The 27,814-nt window shown below is 47.3% G+C and overlaps 1 protein-coding gene across 1 annotated transcript in view; it reads left to right on the top strand.

Moving 5' to 3' along the window:
- DNAH10 (dynein axonemal heavy chain 10) overlaps window positions 1–27,814 on the top strand; it is a 147,364-nt gene that overhangs the window by 67,390 nt on the left and 52,160 nt on the right. Inside the window, exons 26-43 of the mRNA XM_045459666.1 lie at window positions 350–503; window positions 1,953–2,186; window positions 4,472–4,594; window positions 6,455–6,688; window positions 9,451–9,674; window positions 11,968–12,237; window positions 12,336–12,519; window positions 14,137–14,271; window positions 14,889–15,041; window positions 16,958–17,146; window positions 17,631–17,777; window positions 18,335–18,526; window positions 20,118–20,236; window positions 22,396–22,554; window positions 23,413–23,548; window positions 24,965–25,087; window positions 26,587–26,721; window positions 27,005–27,221. Coding sequence (XP_045315622.1) covers window positions 350–503; window positions 1,953–2,186; window positions 4,472–4,594; window positions 6,455–6,688; window positions 9,451–9,674; window positions 11,968–12,237; window positions 12,336–12,519; window positions 14,137–14,271; window positions 14,889–15,041; window positions 16,958–17,146; window positions 17,631–17,777; window positions 18,335–18,526; window positions 20,118–20,236; window positions 22,396–22,554; window positions 23,413–23,548; window positions 24,965–25,087; window positions 26,587–26,721; window positions 27,005–27,221 — 3,128 coding nt within the window. The remainder of the gene's footprint in view (window positions 1–349; window positions 504–1,952; window positions 2,187–4,471; window positions 4,595–6,454; window positions 6,689–9,450; window positions 9,675–11,967; window positions 12,238–12,335; window positions 12,520–14,136; window positions 14,272–14,888; window positions 15,042–16,957; window positions 17,147–17,630; window positions 17,778–18,334; window positions 18,527–20,117; window positions 20,237–22,395; window positions 22,555–23,412; window positions 23,549–24,964; window positions 25,088–26,586; window positions 26,722–27,004; window positions 27,222–27,814) is intronic.

The raw sequence follows: 27,814 nt of genomic DNA, 5'->3' as shown, positions 1-27,814 counted from the left end.
ACCAAATGCACGGCAGCTCACAGCTTTCACCAGGGTCTCAAACAGGCTGAGTGAGCCGACAGAGGTCAAGATCACTAGTCTATAGACTCTGTGACGGAAGCAGGTTCCAAAAAGTTAAAAGCTGCCTCTTTTCTTAGATGGTTGGGAAGACTAGCCATGCAAGAGTGTTTCTTGATAGAGGTTGTTTCCTGGGTTCGATTCTGGAAGCCAGTGGGATTTTGGAAAACTTTGGAGGTGCAGTTCCAATGATGTCCTCAACGAATGGGGTTTGTCCTGTGATTTAAGTGGGAATAATGAAATCCATCACTGAATCCAGGAAGCACAAAGGTTTTAATGCGGATGTTTTCAGGCATTGGAAAGAACTTATGGACAAAACAGGCGTAACGTTTGAAATGACAGAGACGTTCACCTTGGAGAACATGTTTGCCATGGAACTTCACAAACACACAGATGTTCTCAGTGAGATCGTAACGGCTGCCATCAAGGAGATCGCCATTGAGAAAGTAAGGCTGTTATAAAACAGCTTAGAAAAGAAAACTATTTTTATCTTAATTTATTTGAATTCCAGTATAGTTAACATACAGTGTTATTAGTTTCAGAGAATTATTTTTTTAACGCCAAGAGAAAATGTGTGTGTTCTAGTACTTGTATTTGAGTAATAAAGAATTATTTGCTCTAGGGGAGTCTGGGTGGCTCAGTCAGTTAAGCATCTGGCGTGCGCGCGCGCTCTCTCTCTCTCTCTCTCTCTCTCACATTTATTTTGGAGAGAGAGTGAGAGAGAGCGAGCACAAACAGAAGGGGACCAGAGAGACAGGGAGACACAGAATCTGAAGCAGGCTCCAGGCTCTGAGCTATCAGCACAGAGCCCGATGCAGGGCTTGAACCCACAAACTGCGGGATCATGACCTGAACTGAAGTCGGATGCCTAACCGATTGAGCCATCCAGGTACCCCTTGTCTCTTAATTTCAGCTCAGGTCATGATCTCACAGTCCTAAGATTGAGGCCCAAGTCGAGCTCTATGCTGAGTGTGGAGGCTGCTTGGGATTCTCTCTCTCTGCCCCTCTCTCCTGCTAGTACTCTTTCTTTCTCAAAAATAACAAAGTAATAAAAAAAGTGAAAACAAGAATTATTTGCTTAAGAAATAGGACTTCTGCCTTGGTTAAATTTTTGTTGTTCTAACTTATCATTTCACCTCCAATGTATTTATTAAAGAAAGAATGGATGTTGATGGGACAAAACTGACAAAATAAATCACAATTCTGCCGCCTGAAGATAATTATTTCAGCGTATATGTAAAAACGCAGGGGAGACACATGCATCCCCATGCATATACACACATGCGCACACTATACAAATAGTCACACGAACGTGTCAACGTACCTGCACATAGTGTATATACCCATATACATACATGCACATGCACGTGTACATAAATGCACATACCACATAGACATAGGTACACGACACCACATATACGTGTGCACATACACATCATACGCACATACATGTAAATAGCGATGCAGCTGGTTTTTGAAAATATAATCGTAAATAGGCATATTACTCTGTAATTTGATTTTCTTGCTTAACAGTAAACACGGGAGCAGGACCTCCCAGGTATGCAAGAGGCAGACTAGGAGACTTAGACCCTGGTTCTAGAGCCAAGTGAACTGGCCGAGCTGCTCTTTGAGCACCCAGTTCCCATCGCTCTAAAATGTGGGTAATAGCCCTTACTTCACTAGGGTGCTCTGAGCACCGAAGGTGATCACGTATGCAAGTGCTTGGTAAGTAAGGACCAGGGTCACCGTGACAGGCTCTCCACTTACCTGGGAAACTGACACAGACTCTGGCTTGAGCAGTTGACCAAAGGCAAGCTCAGGAAGTTGCCGTGGGGTTTGGAGTTCTGTTTTTCCAACGTATGTGCCCGAACCACTCTTTTCGTATTCCTGACCAGGCTGTGAAGGAAATCTTGGACACGTGGGAAAGCATGAAGTTCACCGTGGTCAAGTATTACAAAGGCACACAGGAGCGAGGCTACATCTTGGGATCGGTGGACGAAATCATCCAGTGCCTTGACGACAACATGGTCAACCTCCAAAGCATCTCAGGAAGCAGATTTGTGGGGCCTTTTCTGCAAACTGTTCACAAATGGGAAAAAACACTCTCTCTAATAGGGGAAGTCATTGAGGTGAGAGAAAACCAGGAAAGCACTTTTGTATGAGAAGATTTTCTGCTCAGACACTGATGACTCTCTGACATACTTTTTCTGGGTTGATGTATTTTGGGGTGTGTGTGGGCAGGATTACAGGAGTCCATCTGGGTTTTTATTTCAACAAATGCATTTTTAAGTTCCACAATTCTTCTTTTTCATATGTCCCTATTCTTTTTTTTTTATAAAGTTTATTTTGTTTTTGAGAGAGACGGAGAAGTACGAGTGGGGGAGGGGCAGAGAGAGAGGGAGACAGAGAATCCTAAGCAGACTCTGAGCTGTCGTGCAGAGCCTGACGAGGGGCTTGAACACACTCATCTGTCCCTTTTCTTGTTTGATTCTGTCCTGTTCTTGTTGCCAGGATATACTTTTACCTCCTTTATCACACTGAAGAATTCAAACATATTTAAAGCCCTTTTCAGATTTCTCCATATTTATTCTTTTCTCAAGCCAGGATTTTCCTCTTTTTTGTGTGTGTACGTGACCATCTTTCATGGTAGTGGGTTTTTCTCTTTGTGATTTATTTATTTTTAAAGTTCATCTCACATAACAGGTTTTTACCTGTGCTTGCTTCACTTTGTCACGTGTTTTTGCAGTTTCTCCAGGTTGGCACTGAACAAGCTGTCTTGGGGCTTTCTTCTTTCGTGGGAGATACTAGTTCAGGCCTCTGTGAGCAACCCAGGTTCATCTCACCATTTTTTTAAATGTTTGTTTATTTTTGAGAGAGAGAGAGAGAGAGAGAGAGAGAGAGAGGGAAAGACACAGAGCACGAGCAAGGGAGGGGCAGAGAGAGAGGGAGACACAGAATCCAAAGCAGGTTCCAGGCTCCGAGCTGTCAGCACAGAGCCTGACGCGGGGCCGGAACCCACAAATTGTGAGCTCATGACCCGAGCTGACGTTGGACGCTTAACCGGCTGAGCCACCGGGCGCCCCTCATCTCACCATTTTTGCATGGCTGTCTCTTTCCCCCTCCCCAGACTACAGGCAAGTGCCTGTTCCATGGGACTGGCTAGGGGGTGTGGTCCAGGCCCTCACCCTTCTCACACGTGTGCTTCCTTCCTTTGCTTGCTTTTTTTATTTTTTAATCTATGGCTTTTCATTAAGTAGGACATAGTACTGTTTTTTTTCTTTATTAAATGTTTTTTAAAAAATGGAAGTGAAATTTACATAACATGAAATTAATCGCTTTAAAGTGCACAATTTCATGGCATTTAGTACATTCACAATGTTGTGCAACCATACCCCTGACTAGTTCCAGAACATTTTCATCATCTCAGAAGAAAATCTCATACCCCTTAGAAGCAGTCACTTATGTTCCTCTGTCCCTCTAGCCCCTGGCCACCACTGATCTGTTTCCTGTCTGAATTAATCTGTTTCACACAAATGGAATCACGTAACGTGTGGCCTTCTGTGTCTGGCTTCTTTCACTTAGCGTCCTATTTTCTTTTTTAATTTTTTTTAAAGTTTATTAATTTTGAGGGAGAGACAGAGTGAGTGAGCAGGGGCGGGGCAGAGAGAGAGGGAGAGAGAGAATGCCAAGCAGGCTCTGTGCCATCAGATGGAGCCCAGTACAGGGCTTGAACTCACAAACTGCAAGTTCATGATCTGAGCCCAAACCAAGAGTCAGACGCTTAATGGACTGAGCCACCCGGGGGCTCCATAGTGTCCTGTTTTCAAGGTTCATGCACGTTGTAGCGGGTATCAGTGCCTCATTCCTTTTTATGGCCGTGTGGCCATAAGTCCACTGTGTGGAGAGACCACATTTTGGGTGTTCGTTCTTCCGCTGGCAGCCATTGGGTTATTTCCACCTCTTGGCTGATGAGCAGAGTTCTGCCATGAGCATTCACGTACAACTGTTTTTTGAGTCCCCGTTTTCGGTTCTGTTGGGTCTATGCCTTGTGGGTGCAGTTGTGGGTCACATAGCGATTGGCTCAGTTTTTGCGTGGGCTTCTTTATGATCTGCCCTTTATTCCTCTCCTTAACGAGGCTCTCCAACCCCTGCTCACAAGTAGAAGCTTCCTCCCTGTCTTGGGCTGGTGAAGAGTTTTCTTTGGCTTTTGAGTATGGCTGTGTACCTTAAAATACATAGCTCTGCTTCCTCCATCATTCTTGTGTATTTGGAAAGGAGGGTATGCACTCGCTCTGCCACCTTGCCTGGGAACACTTTTGACCTGCGTCGATGTGTATCTGTCCCGCGTTAGGGTGGGATTTGGCCATACGTACCTTGAGGTACCCATGCTGACGTTAACGTTGTGCATTTCCAGATTTGGATGCTGGTTCAGAGGAAATGGATGTATCTTGAAAGCATTTTTATCGGTGGAGACATCAGGTCGCAACTTCCAGATGAGGCGAAGAAGTTTGACAACATCGACAGAGTATTTAAAAGGGCAAGTGACTGGCTTCTATTTTAGTTATGAAAGGACACTGATGAGAGATACTTTTAGTTATGTTTCTGCATGTAGTATTTTGTCTATTAAGTAGCTTCTGAATTTATTAAATCATTATATATGACCTTAATCCGTTCAGTAAAAATTTCTCTTGGGTATCAAGCCACTGGCATATGGCACTGAAACTTTTTTATATTTATTTTTCGTTATAAAAGTAACACTTAAAAAGCCTGGAAAATGCGGAAAGGTAGAAAAAAATGTATCTTCCAGAGTTCCGTCACATTGACGTGACCACTGCAGTATGCCATATGCTTTTTTTTTTCCTGTGTACATGAATTTAAAAAACACGACGATAACGACATTTTATATAATTTTCTCATAATTTTCTTTTGATGTTATAAGAAATGCACTTCATATGATGAAACTGAGAAGGGATTTGAATGCCTTTATATACCGTTCCATTGAGTGGCTTGACGTTAGATGATTGTCGTCTAGTAACGAGACATCTTGTTCAAAGGGGAATTCGTTGCATTCATAAATAATTCGTGGGCTTGTGCCTCGTGCCTTTTGCACATTTAGGATGAATATCTTACGAGGAGTTGTTGGAAGGTAAATTGCCCGTGAAGGCGTATTGCTCAGTGCAGAGTCCTTCCAGGAAAGGGTTGTGTCCGTCATCACTGCCCCTAGTAATTAGGGGTGGGGGTTTCAACCCAGAGCCTCGGGGCTTTGCTGCTCAGCGGTCTGCAGTGCTCTCCAGTTAGGAGGGGCTGGTTCACATTTGGGTCTCCTTTATCCATTAGAGTTTGTAACATTTTCTTATTCATTTGCATAAGCTTTTTTTTAAACTTAAGAAAAAATCACACACCTGGGGCGCCTGGGTGGCGCAGTCAGTTGAGCGTCCGACTTCAGCCAGGTCACGATCTCGCGGTCCGTGAGTTCGAGCCCCGTGTCAGGCTCTGGGCTGATGGCTCAGAGCCTGGAGCCTGTTTCCGATTCTGTGTCTCCCTCTCTCTGCCCCTCCCCCGTTCATGCTCTGTCTCTCTCTGTCCCAAAAATAAATAAACGTTGAAAAAAAAAAATTAAAAAAAAAAAAAAAAAAAGAAAAAATCACACAATGGATACCTATTTATTATAGAAGGATTTAGATACTATTTAAAAAAAGTAAAAGAAAAAAAGGCAAAAAACATCTACAATCTCATACCCAAGATTACCATGTTGACAGTTTAACATGTATCTTTCCAGAATTTGTTTATTCCTATGTAAACATATACATAAATATTATAAATATTCCACAGAATAACATCATTCTTACCCATGTGATCATTTAAAAATTTTTTTAAACATCTTTGACATATCTGTCAATAGGCGAACATCTAAATGATCACTTACAGCCAGTGACTGACCTAAGTTCCTATTCCTGCACGTTTAGGATAGTTCCCTTCCCCCTCCCCCCTTTGCCATTCTGAAGGGTGCTAGTGAACGCTCCGGAACATGCGCACTGCCCAGAGCAGACTTGCCGCTTGCATCCATCCGGCCCACGTTCCCCGAGGCTCTTCAGCACCCCGAGGCTGGTGCTGGCACGTGGGGCCTGTCCGTGAGCAAAAGAGCCTAAAAACCTCTGCCCCAGACCGCTGGCCTTCTAGTGGGAAGGTGGACAAAATCAACACCGGAAATAAGTAAACGGCACGTAGTTCGCTGGGAGGTGCTCGGGGATGCTTATTTAAACGTGCGACGTTTCTGCCGCGTTGGCCCCCGGAAGGCTGCGGTCCGGGTGTCTGTTGGTTCTGTCGTCTGTCGAGCCGGCGCCGAGCGGCGATCCCGCTTGCCCGGCCCGACGGCTCCCCTCTCGCCCTCGTGCAGATCATGGGCGAGACCTTAAAGGACCCCGTGATCAAGAGATGCTGCGAGGCCCAGAACCGGCTGGGCGACCTGCAGAACATCAGCGAGGGCCTGGAGAAGTGCCAGAAGAGCTTAAACGACTACCTGGACTCCAAGAGAAACGCTTTCCCGAGGTTCTTCTTCATTTCTGACGACGAGCTGCTCAGCATCCTCGGGAGCAGCGACCCGCTGTGCGTCCAGGAGCACATGATCAAGGTGCGCCCCCCGCCGCCCCGCCGGAAGCCGCCGCGGAAGCTCGGCAGCTGCGGTTTGCTCCGTCCCAGATCCCCGAACTGCTACGGGCGCGGGGGGCGGGCGCTCAGTCCCTTAAGCGACCGGCTCTTGGTCTCGGCTCAGGTCGTGATTTCATGGTTCGTGGGCTCGAGCCCCACATCAGGCTCTGTGCTGAGTGTGGACTCCGCTTGTGATTCTCTCTCTCTCTCTCTCTCTCTCTCTCTCTGTCTCTCTCTCTCTCTCTCTCTCTCTCTCTCTCTCTCTATCCCTCCCCTGCTCACTCTCAATCTCGCAAATAAATTTAGAAAATAGTTTAAAAAAAATTAAAAAAAGACAGAAATGGTGCTGGGCTTTCATCTGAAACATAAATCTGATGAAATCCACTATAGTCTGAAATTACAAAAAATCCCACTGTTGTTTGTTGCTCTTTTTCCGTAGCCCCAAAACACTTTTCTTTTTTTTGGAGAAACTAAAAAGAATATAGCAATGCACAAAGACTAATATAATAAGCAGAGAGGTGGTACAGGACAGTGCTTCGGCATGTGGACTCTGGACTCCGATTGCCTGGGTTCAAATCCCAGGTCTACACAGATTTGCTCTGTGACTTTTGGCAAGTTACTGAACCCCTCTGGGCATCAGTTTCCTGTCTGCAAATGGGGAAAACCCAATAGTTACCTGCTTCAGTGGAGTTGTTCTTAAGATGAAATGAGTTCGTATGTGTAAAGCACTCGGTGACTGTCTCATAATGTTGGCTGACATTACCTTATCCACCACCCAGAATTGACTGGTAACTGACTTGTTACCAGTGAGTCATATTTGCTTCTCTACCCCCTCTTTGTGAGACAAAGCTGTAGAGAGAAAGTGGCCATCCTCTTTGCCCCCATCACAATCCTTACTCCCCCTTCAAGAGGCAGCCACTGTCATGACTTTGCAGTGATTCGTTCCAGCCCCTGTTTTCATACTTGTACATAAATGCATGTGTATCTGTGAACAATACCGACTGGCAGGAAACGCAACAGATAAAACTGTCTCTGGTGATAGACGACCAGAGCATGGCCAGAATGAATCTTGATCAGCTGGTCAAAGCTGTATATTTAGTATCAGCCCTCGGGTAGGGCTTCCCAGCTGTGGCAGTGTTGGTCAATGGGCCAGATAATTCTTTGCTCTGTGTGTGTGTGCGTGTGTGTCGGGGATTGGGGGCTGTCCTGTACGCTGTGGGACGCTCGGCAGCATCCCTGGCCTCTACCCACCAGACGCCAGGAGCATCGCTCTCCGGTTATGACAACAAAAATGTCTCCTGATGTTGCCCAGTGTCCCCTGGGGACGGAATCATTTGTGGCTTTGAAGCAGTGTTGTGGAATAATTCCTTTATTCCAGATAAACAAAGCGTTTGGGATCAAGTACATAACTCCATACTTTCCCTTTAGTTAATGCGGATTTCCTTCCTAAACCAAAATTTGTGTCTTTGATTTTTGTCTTTTTTTCTCAAAGGGGAGATGTGTGTGTGTGTGTAATTTTTTTATTTAAAAAAATTTTAATCTTTATTTTTGAGAGAGAGAGAGAGAGCGAGCGAGCATGAGCTGGGGGAGGGGCAGAGAGAGAAGGAGGCACAGAATCCAAAGCAGGCTCCAGGCTCCCAGCTGTCAGCACAGAGCCCAACACAGGGCTTGAACTCATGGACCATGAGATCATGACCTGAGCCGAAGTCAGATGCTTAGCCGACTGAGCCACCTGGTGTCCATATATATGTATATGATGTTTGTTTATTTTTGAGGGAGGGAGGGAGGGAGGGAGGGAGAGAGAGAGAGAGAGAGAGAGAGAGAGAGAGAGAGAGAACAAGCGGGGGAGGGGCAGAGAGGGAGAGAGAGGATCTCAAGCAGGCTCCAGCCTAGAACAGAGCCGGATGCAGGGCTTGATCCCACGAACCACGAGGTCACGACCTGAGCCGAAATTAAGAGTTGGAGGCTTAATCGACTGAGCCCCCCGGGCATCCCGGAAGAGGTTTATATTTTGTTACCACTTTCAAAAAAAGATATTTTACTGTTTTAGAAAAGTGTATATCGTAGTACTTCATTTACCAGTGGCCCCTTTTGCAGACCCTCTGGCTTTATTGTTTAAAGCCTGTTGCCTTTTCCTTCTCCTCTCTGACACACGGAGTGCCTAGTATTATACCCTGGGTCCTAAAAGACTCATCTTCCCCCCGAGTATCATTCCGGATCAAGAACAGTGCTGACGGGCAACAAATGGCCAGTGTTGAATGTGCTGGAGGCATATCTTGCGCGGTGTTTGAGGTGACCCTTCCGACCTCATCTTGTAAGTGCCATGATTACGTCTCTTCCAGGCTGAGAGAGGAGAAGCAACTTGTCCAAAGTCACCCAGCTGGGCCGTGGGGGAGGGATTCAGGCACGTCTCTGACTCCTCAGCCCTGGGCCGTTTTGTCACCGGGCCTCTTCTGTCCAGATACCTCTCTGTACCCGCATGTACTCTAGAATCTCGCGTGTGGGGAGGGAGTGTGTCTTCCTTTCCTTTCTTTCCTTTTTAGCCCCAAACAGACCTTTGCACAGTGCGGGATAGACGCGCACACCCAAAGCGTGCTGCTGGAATGAGCGGCTGGGCGAGCGGATGCCTATTTGGTGCTGGCGTCCCGGGGGCTCCCGTGCGTGGTGGGGGGCTGGCTGCGGGCCATTCTTGGGCTCCACCGTCCAGCGCACGGATCGCAGAGTGGACCCTCCCCTGTGTTGCAGATGTATGACAACATAGCACTGCTGAGGTTTAATGACGGGGACGGTGGAGAAAAGCTGGCGTCTGCCATGATCTCAGCAGAGGGCGAAGTCATGGAGTTCCGGAAGATCATACGGGCCGAGGGGCGCGTGGAAGATTGGATGACAGCAGTTTTGAACGAAATGCGGAGGACCAACCGGCTGATTACCAAAGAGGCTATTTTTAGATACTGTGAAGACAGAAGCAGGTAGGGTCGTAAATGTGAATGTGTGGCACTTTATTATATTAGCAGTCATAATGGATTAATATTAAAGGCTTGGGGTAGATTGAGTGACATTCCAAATGAAGTTTTCTTTTCTTGGAATAGCTAAGTTAGCCGGCGCCTTGTCTGTCTTTCAAGGATCGCCTAATTCAGGACTTCTCAAAGTGCGGTAGCATCGGACCGACAGTAGCAGGGCCCCTGGGAGCTTGTGACAAATGCAAATTCCTGGGACGGACTCCACCTCAGCCCCACGGGGCCATCTGTGTATCTTATAAGCCCCTTCCCGGGGATTCTGAGCACGCTCAGGCGTGAGAACCACTGACCTGGTGACCCAACAGAAACCAGGTGTTCAGTAGGGTTCATCCGTGTAAAGTTGTTTCTAAGATATTTAACCGATGTCAATCACGCCTTGATTTTTCTGGCCCGAGAAGCTTCCAGGCACCAAGCTGAGCCACGCCTGCTTCTCATCGAGCAAAGGGCTGGCTTTAATGTGTGGTACATACGACATCTTTGGATGACTTGTGCCATTAGATTTAGGCGGGGCTCCCAGGAATATATTTGGCAGGGCCTTGATGACACACATAAAATCTCCATTATTATTTTAGGAGTGCTGTCCCTTTGATTTTAGACACTGAAAAACATCCAGTTAAATAAATGATCAGAGAATAGCCTTACAGTTGGATCATTATGATCCTATTTTTTAGGTGCTATAAAAATTGGTTTATGTCCTTATGTCATCAAGTATACGTAGATATCTTCGGTATTGTGCTGGTCATCATGCTGGTTTTCTGAAGCAAATAAACAAACAAACAAAAAACCTTTGATTTAGAGAGTTTGTCAATTTACATGGTGTAGATACTCCCACCATGGCTGACTTCAAAGCTAGCGGAATAAGATAAGTGGTTTGAACATCAGCCTGCAAAATTCCTGAGTATTTGGCAGTAAACTCTCGTGAACTGGTTGGAGGCAGCTCCTGTACGTTATTAGCCATATTCATTAATTGAACTACTATTTATCGGACTCCTGCTCCGAACTGATCGCTGTGCCAGATGCTCATACAAAACTGAACAAGACAGAAATCACCGGCCCCCAGGAGAGGTGATCACAGAGCATTCTGCAGTCTCCTTAATGACCCCAGACCAGAAGAATTTTATACCAGCGTTAGTTTTCTCGACATCATAACTGCCACGTTGCCAGGGTGCTTCTGTGTGTCACGGCATGTGGTTGGTGGGAGACAGTCAGGGAAGGGAACCCGATGTGTCTGTATTACTTCTTTCCTCCCCAAATCCCCTCCGCTCGGACACTGTCGTTTCTAACGACAAGGGTGAGTAGTTGAAATGAGTACATTGGTTTATTTGAGCAGACGTGTTTTGGCTTCACTGAGAAGACAGGCCCAGGGATACACAGCCCCAGAAAGCACCCCTGTCCTGGGATTTGCCAGACGCCATCATGGTCACCTTAGCTGTGCCCTGAGTCACGTTATTTTCTCTGCTCGGCTTGCTTCTGCCTCTCCTGATTTCCAGCTTCCTAGGTTCCCCATCACCTTTATCTAGTGTGTAGGGGTCATAATTATAGATACTATTTAGGTTTTCGAGGTGCCATACAACTTTAAAGCAAGGTGGTAAAGCCTGATCTTTTTTTTTTGTTTTAAATACACTTTTAAATTTATTTTGCCATTAATTGTATGTCATCAGGATAATGACGTAGTAATTCACGGTCACTTTTCCTGGATTGGAACTTATAGCTCTGGGTCTGTTACTTATTTTTTTTTTTTAATTTTAACGTTTATTTTTGAGGGAGAGAGAGAGAGAGACAGAGAATGAGCAGGGGAGAGGCAGAGAGAGAGAGACAGAGACACAGAATCCGAAGCAGGCTCCAGGCTCTGAGCTGTCAGCACAGAGCCTGAGGCAGGGCTCGAACCCATGAACTCTAAGATCATGACCTGAGCTGAAGTCAGACGCTTCACGGACTGAGCCACCCAGGCATCCCCAAAATGTAAACATTCTCATAATGTTCCCATAACATTAAGTCATTCTGAAAGGTCTATAAAGGCGTCTTTTCAAAGCGATCTAGCAGCTCCCTACACGCTCAGCTGTCACGGTCTCATGTGCGCGTGTGGTCGGCTCGGGCTTTTCCTGTCTATCCGGAAGACTTCTTGCCGTTTGCTTGCCTAGAGCCCTTCCTTTGCCTTTCCCCGTTCCAGATCAAAGAACTAAATTCTCCCAGGGGCTGTTGTCTGGTACCAGTCCCTCGAGCAGGTGTGCCATTTCCCCTTTAGAGTCGACTGGATGCTCCTGTACCAGGGGATGGTGGTGCTGGCCGCCAGCCAGGTGTGGTGGACCTGGGAAGTGGAGGATGTCTTCCGCAAGGTGCAGAAAGGGGAGAAGCAGGCCATGAAGGACTACGGCAAGAAGATGCATGAGCAGATCGACGAGCTGGTCACTCGGATCACCATGTCCTTAAGCAGGAACGACAGGAAGAAGTACAACACGGTCCTCATCATCGACGTTCACGCCAGAGATATAGTCGACTCCTTCATAAGAAGCAGGTGAGGCCCCTCCGGGGCGCCGGTGTCTCACAGCGCGTCCGGCCCCGCGCTTCGTCTCGCCGCCTCTCTGACCGCGTCTCCCGCTTGTCACCTTCCAGCATCCTCGATGCCCGGGAGTTTGAATGGGAAAGTCAGCTGCGGTTTTACTGGGACCGGGGGCCGGATGAGCTGAACATCCGCCAGTGCACCGGCACCTTCGGCTACGGATACGAGTACATGGGTTTGAACGGGAGGCTGGTCATTACGCCGCTCACAGACCGGATTTACCTGACTCTTACTCAGGTGACTGGCCTCCTGGACCTTGTGGTTATCGGCTGCCTGTGGTTACGGGTTTCTCGCTGAGCAGGATTAGGGTGATCGGAGACACCGTACCGGGTTGACCCGTGTCCCCTCCCTCCCGATTCACGTCCGCTCGGAACCTCACAAGGTGACCTTATTCAGTAAAGGGGTCCTTGCGGATTTAATTAGTTAGGGGTTGGGAACACCCTGGATTAGGGCCCTGTAGCCAGTGACCGGTGTCCTTGTGAGAAGAGGAGAGGACACGGAGATACAGGAAAGGTGATGTTAAGAGAGGCCGGGGTTGGAAATGACGTGGTCACAAGCCAAGGAATGCTTGGAGCCACCCGAGCGAAGAAATCCCTCCCAGGAGCTTTTGGAGGAAGGGTGCCCCTCCCCCCTCCAACAGCTCGATTTCAGACTTCCAGCCCTAGGTTCTGTGAACGAATACACTTCTGTTGTTTTAAGCCCCCTACTTGGTGGTAATTTGTTAGGGCAGCCCCAGGAAATTAACGCCGATAGTGAGGGGCATTGTTGTTTCAACCCCGTAAATGAGTTTCAGATTGGAACGTGACTGGCTTGCCGCCTTTTGGGATTGGGCTGTTGCAAGTTCAGGTGGCGCCTGAAACCACCGTCAGGCTTAATAATTTGCTAAAAGGATTCCCAGAACTCAGAAAAACCATCACCGTCACAGTTGTGGTTTATTATGGCAAGAGGACGCAGATCAAAATCGGCAGTAGGAAGGCTTAGGACAGGGTCCGGGCGAGACCAGGCGCGAAGCTTCAGCTTCCTCTCACGGTGTGGTTGTGCAGACGGCATTATTTCTTACAGCGGTGACACGTGGCAGCATGCATGAAGTATTGTCGCCCAGGGAAGCTCATCAGAGCCTTGGTGTCTAGGGATTCAGTTGGGGACTGGTCATGTAGCGATGGCTGATCACCCCAATGGCCGACGTTAGTTTCCAGCCCCTCTAGAAGTCAAGCTGATAGCATGTGGCCCAAGGTCACTGTTCTCAGGACATTCCAGGGGCTTAGAGGTCAACTCCTAGAATCTGGAGACAAAGGGCCAAACCTTTCTTTGGGGAGGACTAATCCTTTACTGCACAGATGAACATGTGTCCGTGAGCCCCAACTCTGGGACCTACCGGGACCTTGTCCTTAGTGTAGGCACAGATTCTAGCATGTTGCTTCATCCTGGGTGTACTGGTTCCTATATCATGCGTTGGGGGGTGGTCGGTAGCGGTCAGTGGAAAAAACACAGAAAAGGAACATTAAGAATGGTGACTATCAGAAAAGGTGAGTGTGTCGGATGCCTGGATGGCTCAGTCGGTTGAGTGTCTGAGTCTTGATTTCGGCTCAGGTCATGATCCCACCATTGTGGGATCGAGCCCCTCGTTGGGCTCCATGCTGAGCATGAAGCCTGCTTAAGATTTTCTCTCTCTCTCCCTCCCTCCCTCTCTCTCTCTCTCTCTCTCTCTCAAGTAAATAATAAGAAAGGTGAGCGTGAGCTTGTCCCTTGCCACATGTATATATTGTACATAGATTATCACAGTGCTTTGGGAAATGACACCCGTTTCCTTGTGAGAATCAGACCAATGTATGTTTTGCATTTCGCTCATAACAGGCACTGTCCATGTATCTGGGAGGGGCCCCTGCTGGCCCAGCAGGTACTGGCAAAACCGAGACCACCAAGGATCTAGCCAAAGCCCTGGGCCTGCTCTGTGTTGTAACCAACTGCGGCGAAGGCATGGATTATAAGGTAAGGCCTCGTCGTCACTCCCGGTGCCGTGTTACCGGGCAGAGAGCTAAAAGCGGGGCATGGTAGGAAGGCATTTCACCTCATTCTCTTCCATGAAATCACATGGAGGCGGCTGGAAGAGTCGAGCTGAGAATCTCTCGCCCCCGGTCCCAGAACGTACGCGTGTCGGCTTTGTTAGCAGCTTGTAGAGCAAGCGTTGCAAACACAGATGCCACCAGAGCCACATAGATAACGAGGAAAGCAGCAGATGGAGACAATAGGGAGTGGTGAAGACTGTGGCCAAGTAGAAGGCAGTGCTTCGGCTGCGGGGGGAGCCACTGTTCAGCTGCGGTTGTGACCACTTGGGAAAGCGGACCCGGTGTTGCTCAAGAGAGGCCGGAGATCTGGAGTTTTCCATGCAAATCCTTAATTTGTAAAATCCTGTGAATGGGAGCTGGCCCATGAGAGGGTCCCGGAAGTGTTGCCAGAAAGATCCATTCGTGGGGTGGTTGGCCAGCTGCCTCTCCGCCAACCTGATGTTCACTGTCTGCTTTAATTTAGGCGATGTCTCCGCAAATGTATCGCTTGCAGTTTTAAAGATAAAACTTGCCCTTGTCCTGCCGTTTCTTTCATTCCAGGCCATTGGGAAGATCTTCTCCGGCCTCGCCCAGTGTGGGGCCTGGGGCTGCTTTGACGAGTTTAATCGAATCGACGCCTCTGTGCTGTCGGTCATCTCGTCCCAGATTCAGACGATCCGAAACGCTCTGATCCATCAGGTGACCACATTCCAGGTGAGGCTGAGCGCGGGGCCTGCCTGGACCACATGCTCCAGGGCGGAAACCTCACCGGGTGGTGGGTAGTCGCCCTTCCGGACCAGGCTGCTGGCAGATGATTTGACAGACCTCTGCTTTCAAATTGAGATGGTTGCGTTTTCCAAAATTGTCAGCATCTTTGACAATTGAGGACTGCGCTATTCTAAGAACTTCGAACTAATTGCAGACATATGCAAAGCTGCTATCGGTGGGCAAGGCAGTGTTCTCAAATAAGTGATGGACAGAACCCCCCTTAAAGGAGAAAAACATTCGTGATCACTTCCCAAGTTTGAGAAAAAAGGCACCTTAAAGATTAATGTCCCATGGGGCGCCTTGGGTGGCTCGGTCGGTTAAGCATCCAACCTCGGCTTAGGTCATGATCTCACAGTTTGTGAGTTCGAGCCCCGCGTCGGGTTCTGTGCTGACAGCTCAGAGGCTGGAGCCTGCTTCGGATTCTGTGTCTCCCTCTCTGTCTTCCCCTCCCCTGCTCACTCACACATTCTCTCTCAACACAACAAATAAATAAATAAATAAACAAACAAACAAACAAACACAATCCATTTCATCTGACGAAGCTGGATGAGAATTTGGAGAAGCACGATCTAACTATATAATTTGCACACTCCAGAAGTGGGTTCTGTAACGAAAGGGACCAGAGTGGCCAGACCAGTCCCCTGCACCAGGGCCTCTCTGATCCCAGTGTACTTTGCTGCCCCTCCTGCCCCTGTGTCCCCGTGTGCCCTGCACTCTTGTCACCTCATGACACTCGCCCTGGAGACGCACCATGTCTTGTCACACCGTATGCGTCCCTGTCTGCCTGGAATCGTCCTTCCTTCCTTTGTGCCTGAAATCTCCTATATATTCTCTGAGGCCCTACAGAGCCTCAGAAGTTCGGGACCCAAATGTGGCTCAGGCTGGTGCGGATTCGCTTGGGGGTACCTCCCTGGCCCTAGCCACCCACCTGCTTTCCTCCCGGAGCTCAGTGTGGCTCATTGTCGAGAGATTATGTAAACTAGGTACTGGGAAACATTTTCGGGATTCCCAGAAAGGCTTTGGGTGGATTTCCTTTTAATTCATTCTTCTGAAATAGTTCAGGGCCGGGCTTACTGCTTGTGAGGGAGGGAAATTGAACCTGCAATGCATTCAGGTTAAAAAATAACCCGTCCGTCATCTCCTGGGCCTCCTGTGGATATTGGGACATGGGTGGGGCGGTCTCAGTGCAGCCTGGGGGGACGAGACAGGGGGAGCATCAGCTACCTGCTGGGCTGCCCCCCTTGTCACTGAGGCCACCTGTGCCTCATAAAAATAGAATTTCCTATTTTTTGTCTCTATGGTGGACCAGCGAAAGAAATAAAATAGTAAGCTCTTAGCAAAAAAAAGTTGAGGCAGGTGAACCTCAACTGTAGGCGAAAGAAATTCAAAATGTTGAGATTCCTGCAGTTTGTTGGTCCCCGAGGCACCTGGAGGATGAAGAGATGGGAAGGGTTGATGTCCAGGCGCCAGGGGGCGGGGTTGAGGCTGGATTCGGGGAGTCACAGGTAACCTGAATGAAAATCCACTTTGCGTGGGGCGCCAGACTGTGTGCTCGAGCACAGATCGCCTCGCTCAATCGCCACAACCTTGCGGAAAGGGAAACCGACTCAGAGAAGTTAGGTAACCTGTTGGGGCTCACACAGCACCTCGGACCATCCCCAGGCTGCACTCCTTCCCCCCAGCTGCCACTTCTCAAGTATGCAGACCCTTGATTTGGATCAGAGTTTGGGGAGGGCAAGGCTTGCCCCCTAGAACACTCAGGCCATAAGCACGAGGGCTCTACGTTTAACACCCGGAAACCGAAGGGAGCTGAAGGTGATGTCTGCCGGCCGTAACCCCCTTCCTTTCCTGTCACCCTCCAGTTTGAAGGGCAGGAGATCTCCCTGGACTCGAGAATGGGCATCTTCATCACCATGAATCCCGGCTACGCTGGCCGCACGGAGCTGCCCGAGTCGGTGAAGGCCCTCTTCAGGCCCGTGGTGGTGATCGTGCCCGACCTGCAGCAGATCTGTGAGATCATGCTCTTCTCGGAGGGCTTCCTCTGGGCCAAGGTGAGGCCCTGCGGTTGCCCGGCCCAGGCTCCGCCCTGGCTCTGCTTTCGGACTGGGGGCTTGGCAAGTTTGCATTCTGTGTGGCTTGCTGTCTGTCTGTCTGTCTGTCTGTCTGTCTGTCTGTCTGTCTCTCTCTCTCCCCCCCCCCCTTCTCCTGCCCCTTTTTAAAATTGTGAGTTTTATTTTCAAATAATTTGACTCCCAAGAAGTGACAAGCAAAGCGCAGGGAGTTCTGTGTGCCCCTCCCCCAGCTTCCCCAGTGATGACACCTGACACCCCCAAGGCTGGTTGTCAGAACCGGGAAAGTGATGCGGGCGCCGTGCTTTTAGCTCAGCTACAGACTTTACCTGGATTCCGTCGGGTTTGCTTGTTCATAGAGCAGTTCCATCTGAGCACCCGTACGTCCGTTTTCTTTGTAGAATGATGTCCCTTTGCTCTCGGGTCATTTTCTCTCTTGGTTTGTCATTATCTTTGATCACAAAAGACGCTGGCCAAAAAGATGACTGTCCTGTACAAGCTGGCCCGGGAACAGCTCTCCAAGCAACACCACTATGATTTTGGACTGAGAGCCCTGAAATCGGTGTTGGTAATGGCTGGAGAGCTGAAGAGAGGTTCTTCGGAACTTAGAGAGGTAGGGACCACGTGTACTCACGTCCTCTGGGTCTTCGGTTCCCACGCACCTGACAACCGCCGGGATGGGTGACGGGCTACTATATGGTACTCATGGGAAAGGTTTAGCCTTAGCTGTCACTTCACTGGGTTGCTGGCCTCAGTTGGGTCTCTTAGCCATTATATGTTTTTGTTTTTTTTTTCTAATTTGACTTATTACCATAGGTCAATTTCAGTGTCTCCACGGCACCACAGTTTCTGATGCCTCTGATCAATCCATAATTGCAGGATGGTGGGGTGGAGGGATGGGGATAAACCCAGGCCTCACGGAAGCACGAGTACGAATTTTGTGTCTTTTTCCGCTTTGCAATGAAAGCACAGGACCTACTCTGAAGCAGACTTCAGTCAGTGCTGCTCTGTGGGCAACAGGCTCACGTTTTTCTCTGGAGACTGTGCTGGCAGTGCTTGGTGTCTTATAATTTATAGAAAATTTCATCTTATATTTCACAAGAGGATTCCTAGACCAGTCTCCGGGTCTTTCAGAAATATCTTCGAAGATGTCCGTTTCATTCCATCCAGGATGTGGTGCTGATGAGGGCCCTTCGAGACATGAATCTGCCCAAGTTTGTATTTGAGGACGTCCCTCTTTTCCTCGGTTTGATCTCCGATCTGTTTCCTGGACTGGACTGCCCGCGTGTCCGCTACCCCGATTTTAATGACGCCGTAGAGCAGGTGCAGCAGGAGAACGGCTACATTGTCTTACCTGTCCAGGTAAGGCAGCGTGAAATGACTTCACGGGCTTCTTCTGGGTCCTTTCCATTGTTTTTGTTTGTTTTGTTTTTTCATTAAAATATAAAAATATAACATTTACTGTCTTAACCATTTTTCCCTTTTTTTTTTTTTTTTTTTTTTTTTAGTGTGGTAAGGTACACCTACCATAAAAATTTCCATCTTACCCAGTTTTAGAACAGGGTAGTAGTGTTAAGTATATTCATATCGTGAAACAAATCTTCAGAACTTTTCCATCGTGTGAAACGGAGACTCTGTCCCTGTTAACCAGCGACTCCCCCCCCCCTCCGCTTCCCCAGCCCCTGGCACCTACCTGGCACCCAGCCTTCTGCCTCTATGAATCTGACTCCTTTGGGGACTTCATGTAAGTCCCCAAAAGGTATTTGTCCTTTTGTGACTGGCTTCTTTCCCTTTGCAAGTTTTCACGGCTCATCCGCGTAATACCATGTGTCGGAATCACCTTCCTTTTTAAGGCAGAATAGTTTCCCACTGTATGTACATATCACCCACCCATTGTTTTTGGCATAATATGACAACCGAAGTATTTTGCTTTGGGGTCCAACCATTTAATGTTCTCTCTCCACCCCATCTTTTTTTTTTTCTCCAGAGTCACACATATAAGAAAAATTAAATTAAATGTTACCGATAAGATTTTGATCATCTCGAGTCTGTAAGGTTGTATATGTCATCATTAAGCCATGAACTGCCAGAGTGTTCTGCTGAGGGTCTAAATGCCTAAAGCTTCAGGACCAGGGTGGCCGCCTCTGGTCGGGCTATCTCGGGGCATCAGGCTACCCAGAGGCCTCGGGCTGGGGCAGCAGGTCCTGGCCACAGATGAGCGCTCTTGGCACCTTTCCTGGCCAAGGTGCTCTTGGCACCTTTCCTGGCGCTGAGGTTTTCCTCCGGATGTGGTTGTTTAAAACAATGTGTTTTCTGGTGGGAATGTAAAATGGTGTAGCGGCTATTAGGAAAACAGCCCGGCAGTTCCCCAAGGAGTTACACACAGACTTAACCATATGACCTGTGTATCTCCCCAAGAGAAATGACATGCGTCCACACAAAAACTCGTACACAAATGTTTGTAGCAGCATTACCTGTAAGAGGGGAAAAATGAAAACGTGCAAATGTCCACCCATGGATGAATAAGCAAAATGTGATCTATCCGTGCAATGGGATTTTACTCAGCCACGAAAGAGAATCAAGTCCTGACCCACGATCTAATGTGCATAAACCCTGAAAACGTGCTGAAAGTAGCCAGACACAAAGGCCCACATACACCGTGTGATTCCATTTATTTATGGAGAGTGGGCAGATCCATGGGAACAGACAGCACATGAACGGCGCCAGCAGCCGGGGGCAGGGCTTAGAAGGGTTGACTACGGGTGCAGAGTTTTGGGGGTGGGGGAACGTGTGATGAAAACCCTCTAAGATTGAATGTCGTGATTGTGCCCATACTGAAACCCACCGAATCGCACACTCGAAATGGGTGAACTGCATGGTAAGTGAATTATAGCTCAATAAAGCTGTTTGAAAAAAAGCTGTGTTACCCTAGCTACCAACGTCTGCCCCACAGGTGGATAAAGTGGTTCAGATGTTCGAGACCATGTTGACCCGCCACACGACCATGGTGGTGGGGCCCACGGGAGGGGGCAAGTCCGTCGTCATTAACACCCTGTGTCAGGCCCAGACCAAGTGAGTATGACCCCGAGGAGGGGGCCTTGTTGCCCGGTCGTGGTGGTATCGCCTAGTTACACTTTGCTGTCTCAATTCCTGGGAGGTTAGGTTTGTCTTAAAACACTGCCTTTTTTTTTTTTTTTTTTTTTTTTTTTTTTTTTAAATCATGAAAGTAAAAAGTTCATTCGTGTTTGAAACTACATACAGCTACCACGGGGAAGACATTTTCCAGCCAGGGTGTAATCCAGTCAGAAAGGAATGTGAAACAGTTTTAATACCTTAGCTTCATGGCCACCAGTTATTTTCATGACCCAGTCAGCTTCAGAATCGCATGCAATACAGAGTGAAACATACAGTCCTGAAAACTGAAATCTGAACACGTCAGTGTCCTAAACACCACTTGAGACTCGAAGTGGCTCGATTTGTTTCATTGCTGAGTTAGTCCACCTGTTTTATTTATTTTTGTTTTTATTTTTTTAAGAGAGAGAGTGAGCTTTCCTTTTTTTTTTTTTTTTTTAAATGTTTATTTATTTTTGAGAGAGACAGAGACAGAATGCAAGTGGGTTAGGGGCAGAGAGAGAGGGAGACACAGAATCCGAAGCGGGCTCCAGGCTCTGAGCGGTCAGCACAGAGCCCGACGTAGGGCTCGAACCCACGAACCGTGAGATCATGACCTGAGCCGAAGTCAGACGCTTAACTGACTGAGCCACTCAGGCGCCCCTAGTTCACCTATTTTAGAAGGCAAAACAGTGACCCTTGTGTGCATCACCCTGTGACCGGGATCATCTGTGAGGGAAGTATTTCACAAACAACCTTATAAAGATATTTTGAAAATTAACTGGTTAAGTTGTATTTTCTTGGTGTTCAGGTTGCTCCTTCAAAGTGAGGCAGGACGCTCACCATTATGCAACCCTTGTTATGGTATCAGCATGGCCAAAAACAGAGTGTCCCCTCCCCAGATGAGTTAACCATTGCCAGCCCAGTGGGAGCTAGGAAAGGGATCTCACACTCCTGATACAGAACATTCTAAAGACCTGGAGTGAGTTGTCGTGCCCATCCTTGTCCTGAAAACAGGTTTTCTCACCTCTCGCTCTCCTCCTAAGTAATAACTAGGTCCCAGAAAGACTTCGCTGCATGTGAATATTCCAGCAAAAATCTAAATCAAGACTTACAATCTTTGTGACGTGAACATTTCTAGATAGTCTATATAAGATCAGTGAGTAAGTGACTGCCATTTTTCCTTAATTCTTCTTATGTTTCTTATGAGAAGGCCAGTGGACAGTGGCTCCCTGGCTTCAAGGGGGCTGCGCCGTAGCCCTCCTGCCTTTTGTTCTTTAATTAATTCATTGTTAGGTAGTTGATAGAACTGTCACATACGTGTGTGTATTTGTACGCCACCGTTATTTTTAGGTAGTTAATTATGAACTGTTTGTGCGAGGTGTGGTTTTCTGTAGACAGATTCATCCCATCGTGTTGCAGGAATTTGCAGGCATCATGGTGGCAAATGGCCCATCCACATGACGTACAAGGTCAGCAGCACAGAGCAGACATCCCGTAGATACGAGAGATTGAACGTCAGTGGCCCAAGGGTGTGTTACGTAGTCCTGGACGACTGTTGTCTCCTGTATGCGAATTATGAAACCTTTACGTAAATCATCACAGGCACGACTACGTAACTTAGCCTCTCATTGCCCTGAAAAGGCAAGGCTCTGCCTTCAGTTCAGACCTCGCTTGTGCTGGGGCCATATTTTTGGTGACACATGGTTCCCTTGCATTAAAAAAAAATTTTTTTTTACGTTTACTTATTTTTGAGAGAGAGACAGAGTGTGAGTGGGGGAGGGGCAGAGAGAGAGGGAGACACAGAATGTGAAGCAGGCTCCAGGCTCCGAGCTGTCGGCACAGAAGCTGATGCAGGGCTCGAACCCACGGATCGTGAGATCATGACCTGAGCCAAAGTCGGATGCTTAACTGACTGAGCCACGCAGGTGACCCTGTTCCCTTGCATTTAGTGTAAGCCATTGACGGTAATGGAGAAGCCCAGGGGAGAGTTTGTGTGGGTTGCATTTGAAATTTTGGACTGGATCCCAAACATCTAACCCCCGCCTAGGCAGCCCAGACTCTTTTCCTAACGTGTAGTCCACCTGGACCACAGCTGCAGCCTCTCTCCTTGGGTTTAGGCTCGGGCTGATGACAAAGTTGTACATCCTAAACCCCAAAGCCATGAGTGTCATAGAGCTCTATGGCATCCTGGACCCCACCACCCGAGACTGGACAGACGGGGTGCTGTCGAACATCTTCCGGGAGATCAACAGGCCGACGGATAAGAAGGAGCGAAAGTGAGTACGTTTGTAAATGGGAGAGAGCCTGGGTTAGCCTCATATTAATTATCTGAATGTTATAGGTAAAGAAAAAAAAAGACAACGTATAGCATTGTAGTTTCATGCATGGACGCCCACAGACTTAGAGTCAGATGTCGAAGGCCCTGCTCACAAAGTGCCAGATGCCATGTCAGTTCTCTGTGTGTTATCTCTGTCTCCTCAACTGCTAGGATACTCTGCTCTCTATAAGGATACTTGTCCTTGGATAAGGGCCCACCTGGGTAATCCAAGATGCTGTCATCTTGAGATCCTTAATGCCTGCAAAAATCTTTTCTTCCCCCCAAATAGGGTCACAGTCACAGGTTCTGGATGGACATATCTTTTGGGAGCCACCATTCAACCCATTATACACGGATAGGGTATATGAAATACTTTCCTTTGCTCTTAACCTTGCCATAAGAAAAGCTGGTGTCAAAACCAGTGACCAATAGCAATTGATATTCTCAGTTTTAAGAAAAGACTGAGACTGTGATCCTATCCGTCTCCACACACAGCTGCTGCTCACCTCCAGCAGATTGTTCCCAGGCAGGAGCACAGGTCTGTGTTTTCAGCCTTCTGGGTTGCAAGAGAAGCAAGAAATTCAGATTTTTGTGTGAAGTTGCATTATTCTTCAGTGTCAGTGACTGACTCACACAGATATGATGGTTTGTTTGTTTTTTTTCCTTTTGATTTTATGGGTCAAACGTCTGGACCCAGTTGGGTGCTCTGTGTCAGGTCCTGGCTACAGAACCCCGGGAAAAAGACATTCGTCATGAATGGGGAAGGGACACCAAGTTCCATAAGAAAGCCTGGCTTACTTTTCTTGGGTTGCTATAGGTATATTTTATTTGATGGTGATGTGGATGCTCTGTGGGTGGAAAACATGAATTCTGTGATGGACGACAACAGGCTATTGACGTTGGCCAATGGTGAGCGTATTCGGCTTCAAGCGCACTGTGCTCTGCTCTTTGAGGCAAGTAGTGATGAGAAATAATTTTTTTTTTTAATTTTTTTTTTCAAGGTTTATTTATTTTTGGGACAGAGAGAGACAGAGCATGAACGGGGGAGGGGCAGAGAGAGAGGGAGACACAGAATTGGAAACAGGCTCCAGGCTCTGAGCCATCAGCCCAGAGCCCAAGGCAGGGCTCGAACTCACGGACAGCGAGATCGTGACCTGGCTGAAGTCGGACACTTAACCGACTGCGCCACCCAGGTGCCCCGAGAAATAATTTTTAAGATGTCTTGCAGTTAAGAATTTAAACGTTTATTAAATTGGTAATACATATAGATGACCAAAGAAAACCCAAACAGTGCAAGAAGAGTTGTTGTGATGAGGACAACTCAATACTTCCCTTACTCTTCTCACTCCTCTTTACTGTATCCCAGAGGTAACTGCTTTTCACTCTTAGGTTGTTTCTGCTGATCATTATCCTGTTGTCTGTACATAACACACTTAGCATGCTGTTTCTTCCTGTATCAAGTTTACACAGTATCTATGCTATGACTGCTGTGAAAGCGAGAGTTCATCTCTCACGACACTAGCTCACTCCCCTCCTCAGAATAGTAAACTAAACTGATTGCTACATCAGTTAAATCAGTAAAAAGTATTTGCATTATTATGAATATGGAAATATTTACCGTAGAGCCAACTAGTATACTGCTATTATGTTTACTTTCTTTTTGAGCCTTTTTTTTTTTTTGGTCTTAGTTTGTAGTCGCCTTCTTTTTTTCTCTCACACTATTTGCCTTTAATTTTCTTTTCATTTGTTTTTGCAAACTTTCTATCATAGCCTCTGAACCTGTTTCATAGCTGTGGCCCTGAGACTTGTTTTCACTTCAGCTTACTGTCAAAGTTGTTCCTAAGTTGGCCTGCAAAATTCACTGATGCATGCGTATTTCCTTACCTTATTGGCTGACTGAACGGTGTCTTTTTTTTTTTTCTCATGAAGAGATAGGTGTGTTAATATTGCTGGTTTAGATGGGTATGTATTAAGTTTTATACTGCCCAATCTCAACTATGTTTTAAAAAATGAAGAAAAAAATACTGAAAGGAAAACAGTCCAAAGCAATGTCTATTTCTTGGTGTTGGTATTTTGGGTAACTTATTTTCTTCTCTATAGTTTTCTATTTTTGTCAGATATTCTACAGCATATTAATTTTCATATTAATTTATAGTAAAAGAAAAGTTAAAAAGGTGCTACATCAGAAATGTATAACCTTCCCATGAGAAACCTAAGTGTTCAGTTGGAAGCCTCATGAAAGCTATGTTAATCTGGGCATGACTTGGGTTTTATGCAGTTGTGAAAACTTTGCCCAAAGCAAAGGCCTTTAAACATGCCGTTCAGCTGTTCATAGCTTTAGACATGACTGATTTCCTTTATTTCTCTAGGTTGGAGATTTACAGTATGCCTCTCCTGCAACTGTGTCTCGATGTGGAATGGTTTATGTGGATCCTAAAAACTTGAAATATCAACCGTACTGGAAAAGATGGGTTAATCAAATACAAAACAAGGTGAAAATTATTTCTAAAATGAGCTTAAAAGTTATTAGTATTCATGCCCAGCTGAATAAACATAATCCAGGGGGATGTTTGTAGTTAAAGCCATGACCTTGACCTTGATCTGCCTGTGATCTTAAGCAGTGTCAGAGCATCAATAAATTGGATGAAATCTGGAAGACACACTTACTAGATTTCCAGATAATTCCATAGCTGGTGGGATAGGGGATAGGTAATCTTTTTTTTTTTTTTTTTTTTTTCATTTCTTAAGCTTATTTATTTATTTTGAGAGAGAGGGAGGGAGGGAGGGAAGAGACAAGCTGGGGAGGGGCAGAGAGAAAGGTGGACAGAGGATCTGAAGCAGGCTCTATGCTGATAGCACAGAGCCTGATGCGAAGCTCAAACTCACAAACTGTGAGATCATGACCTGAAGTCGGACGCTTAACCAACTGAGCCACCTAAGCGCCCCAGGGCTACGTGATGATTTCAGTAGTCTAGATCAAGGGTTGACATTTTTTTTTTTCCTGTAAAAGGATTGAGAGTAATATTTTAAACTTTGTGGGCCAGTTGGTTTCTTTTGCAACTACTCAACTATACCATCGTGGTATGAAAGCAACACGTCTATGTACCAAGAAAATTTTATTTAGACAAAGAAGTGGCAGGCCAGGTTTGGCTGGTGGGTTGTAGTTGGCAACTCCTGCTGCAGCCAAGCCCAGCTGTTGAGAGACTTCTCTCTAGAGGGGCCCAGCTTTTGCTGAATTGGATGAATGCAATGTGAAGGACCTAGCTTGTCACGTAATTGAGTTCTGACGGTTTTAGTTGACCTCAAACCATGTCATGTGTCACATGGCTGCTAAAATGTGTATTGTAACGAAAGGCTTCATTGAAAAGTGTAGAGATAGGTGTGACAGTCACGTGAAGGTAGTGCCTTGACCACACACCCAGGACACCATGACTGCGTTCTCAAAGCGACACAGGTGGTTTGGGTGTATCGCTGGAAGGACTGCTAGGCTGATGGCGAATTGGAAACCAGGACATAATTATCCCAGAGAAGAGAAGACCGAGGGAAGCATGATAGGACCATCGGAGGCACCGTCGTAAGGGAGAGAGAGTTGTGTCAGGGCCCGTGCGATCCCTGGTGGTCCTCAGCGCCTTGATAGGGAGAGGGGCTTCCGCTGCTTTGCACTCTTTGCGAGATGACTGTGGCCGCACCACTTCAACTTGAAGATAATCAGCCCCATTTCTGTCAAATGGGACCTGTTATCCTCCCTCCCTCCCAGGTGGCGGGGTAGATGCTATGGCAGTGAAACGAAGTGCTTTGCAATGAAAGTGCACCGTGAAGGACAAATCTCTCCACAAATGGAAGGCGCTGTTATCGGGGTTTACTCGCCTGCCAAATCTACCCTTCATCAGAAGACCTTTCTCATCCCTCTTTCGCCAAGATCAGCTTTCCACTAACTTCCCCTTAAATAAAGGAGCCCTCGAAAATGCATTGCAATTCTGCTCTTTTATAGGCAGAGCAAAGCAATTTAGAGAGTCTCTTTGAGAAGTATGTGCCCTATCTCATCGATGTGATTGTGGAAGGGACAGTGGATGGGAGACGAGGTGAGAAGCTGAAGACCGTCGTTCCGCAGACAGACCTAAATATGGTGAGAAAATATCCCTGTTAGCAAAGAGAGATGCTTCCCTAAAGGTGGACCCACAGGCCAAGGGAAGAAGAGATGCCAGAGGGGTAAACTGTAACGTCACAGGTTGCTTTCTTTGGCGACCCTGTGCAGGACAAGGTGCCAGGCTCCATCTGATGGAACCGATAGGGTGGGTCATAAGTTCCCACCACGCTGGGACCTGGGATCCCAAGGTTTATGACCAGAACTGACCCTGGGGTGGGAGAGTGGAATGAATGGGCTGATCCGGGATTTGCCTGGCCACTAGGTAACCCAGTTAACCAAGATGTTGGATGCACTACTCGAAGGAGAAGTAGAGGAACCAGACCTTCTGGAGTGCTATTTCTTAGAGGCTCTGTACTGTTCTCTGGGAGCTGCTCTGCTCGAGGATGGAAGGATTAAATTTGACGAGTGCATTAAACGCCTTGCTTCTTTGCCTTCTGTTGATACGGAAGGGGAATGGGCCAGCCCCGGGGAGCTGCCAGGTAAGATCTGGGCGTAGCCTGTTTTCCTACTCACAGCGCTTTGGGGGGAGGGTTTTGGAGGAAGTGACCTTGCTTTTCTATACGTATGCCCGTACGGGTTTTCCAGCTCGTTGGCTTCTGTAGACACACGTGCAATGGTCAGACCCCCCCCGGGGTACCCTCAGAAGTTCCAGCGTGTGAGCTGCTGGAGCAGAAGCCGTACTGGCTCGTCTTGTTGAGTCTAAACTCCTCCCCACCCCAGCACTCCCACCCTCGCACCCTGAGTTTAGTTAGGCGCTCGCTTCCTTTGCTGTTTAAGTTTTTAGAAATTTTCACACTTTGCATGACTTTGAGTTTCTTCTCCTTTGAATTTCTCTACCTGTTTTTTTTTAAGACCACCTCTCTAATTTTCATCTGCTGTATTCCTGAGTATTTTCACAGGAGGTGATCAAGGGTGGGTCCCTAGGTCCTTCTTAGGAGATCTTCGTATTAAGGTTTTTAGTTTGCGTGTGAAGAAGGTGCATCCTCCAAGAACGACGTGTGATGAAAACTTGCCTTTTTCAGGAACTCCGTGTAACGCTAGGATCCATCTTTGTCTAGTTCTTCAAAAAAAT

This window comes from Leopardus geoffroyi, chromosome D3, assembly GCF_018350155.1.
Source record: "Leopardus geoffroyi isolate Oge1 chromosome D3, O.geoffroyi_Oge1_pat1.0, whole genome shotgun sequence".
NCBI classification, from domain to species: domain Eukaryota; kingdom Metazoa; phylum Chordata; class Mammalia; order Carnivora; family Felidae; genus Leopardus; species Leopardus geoffroyi.
This window is presented reverse-complemented; position numbering and strand designations above follow the sequence as displayed.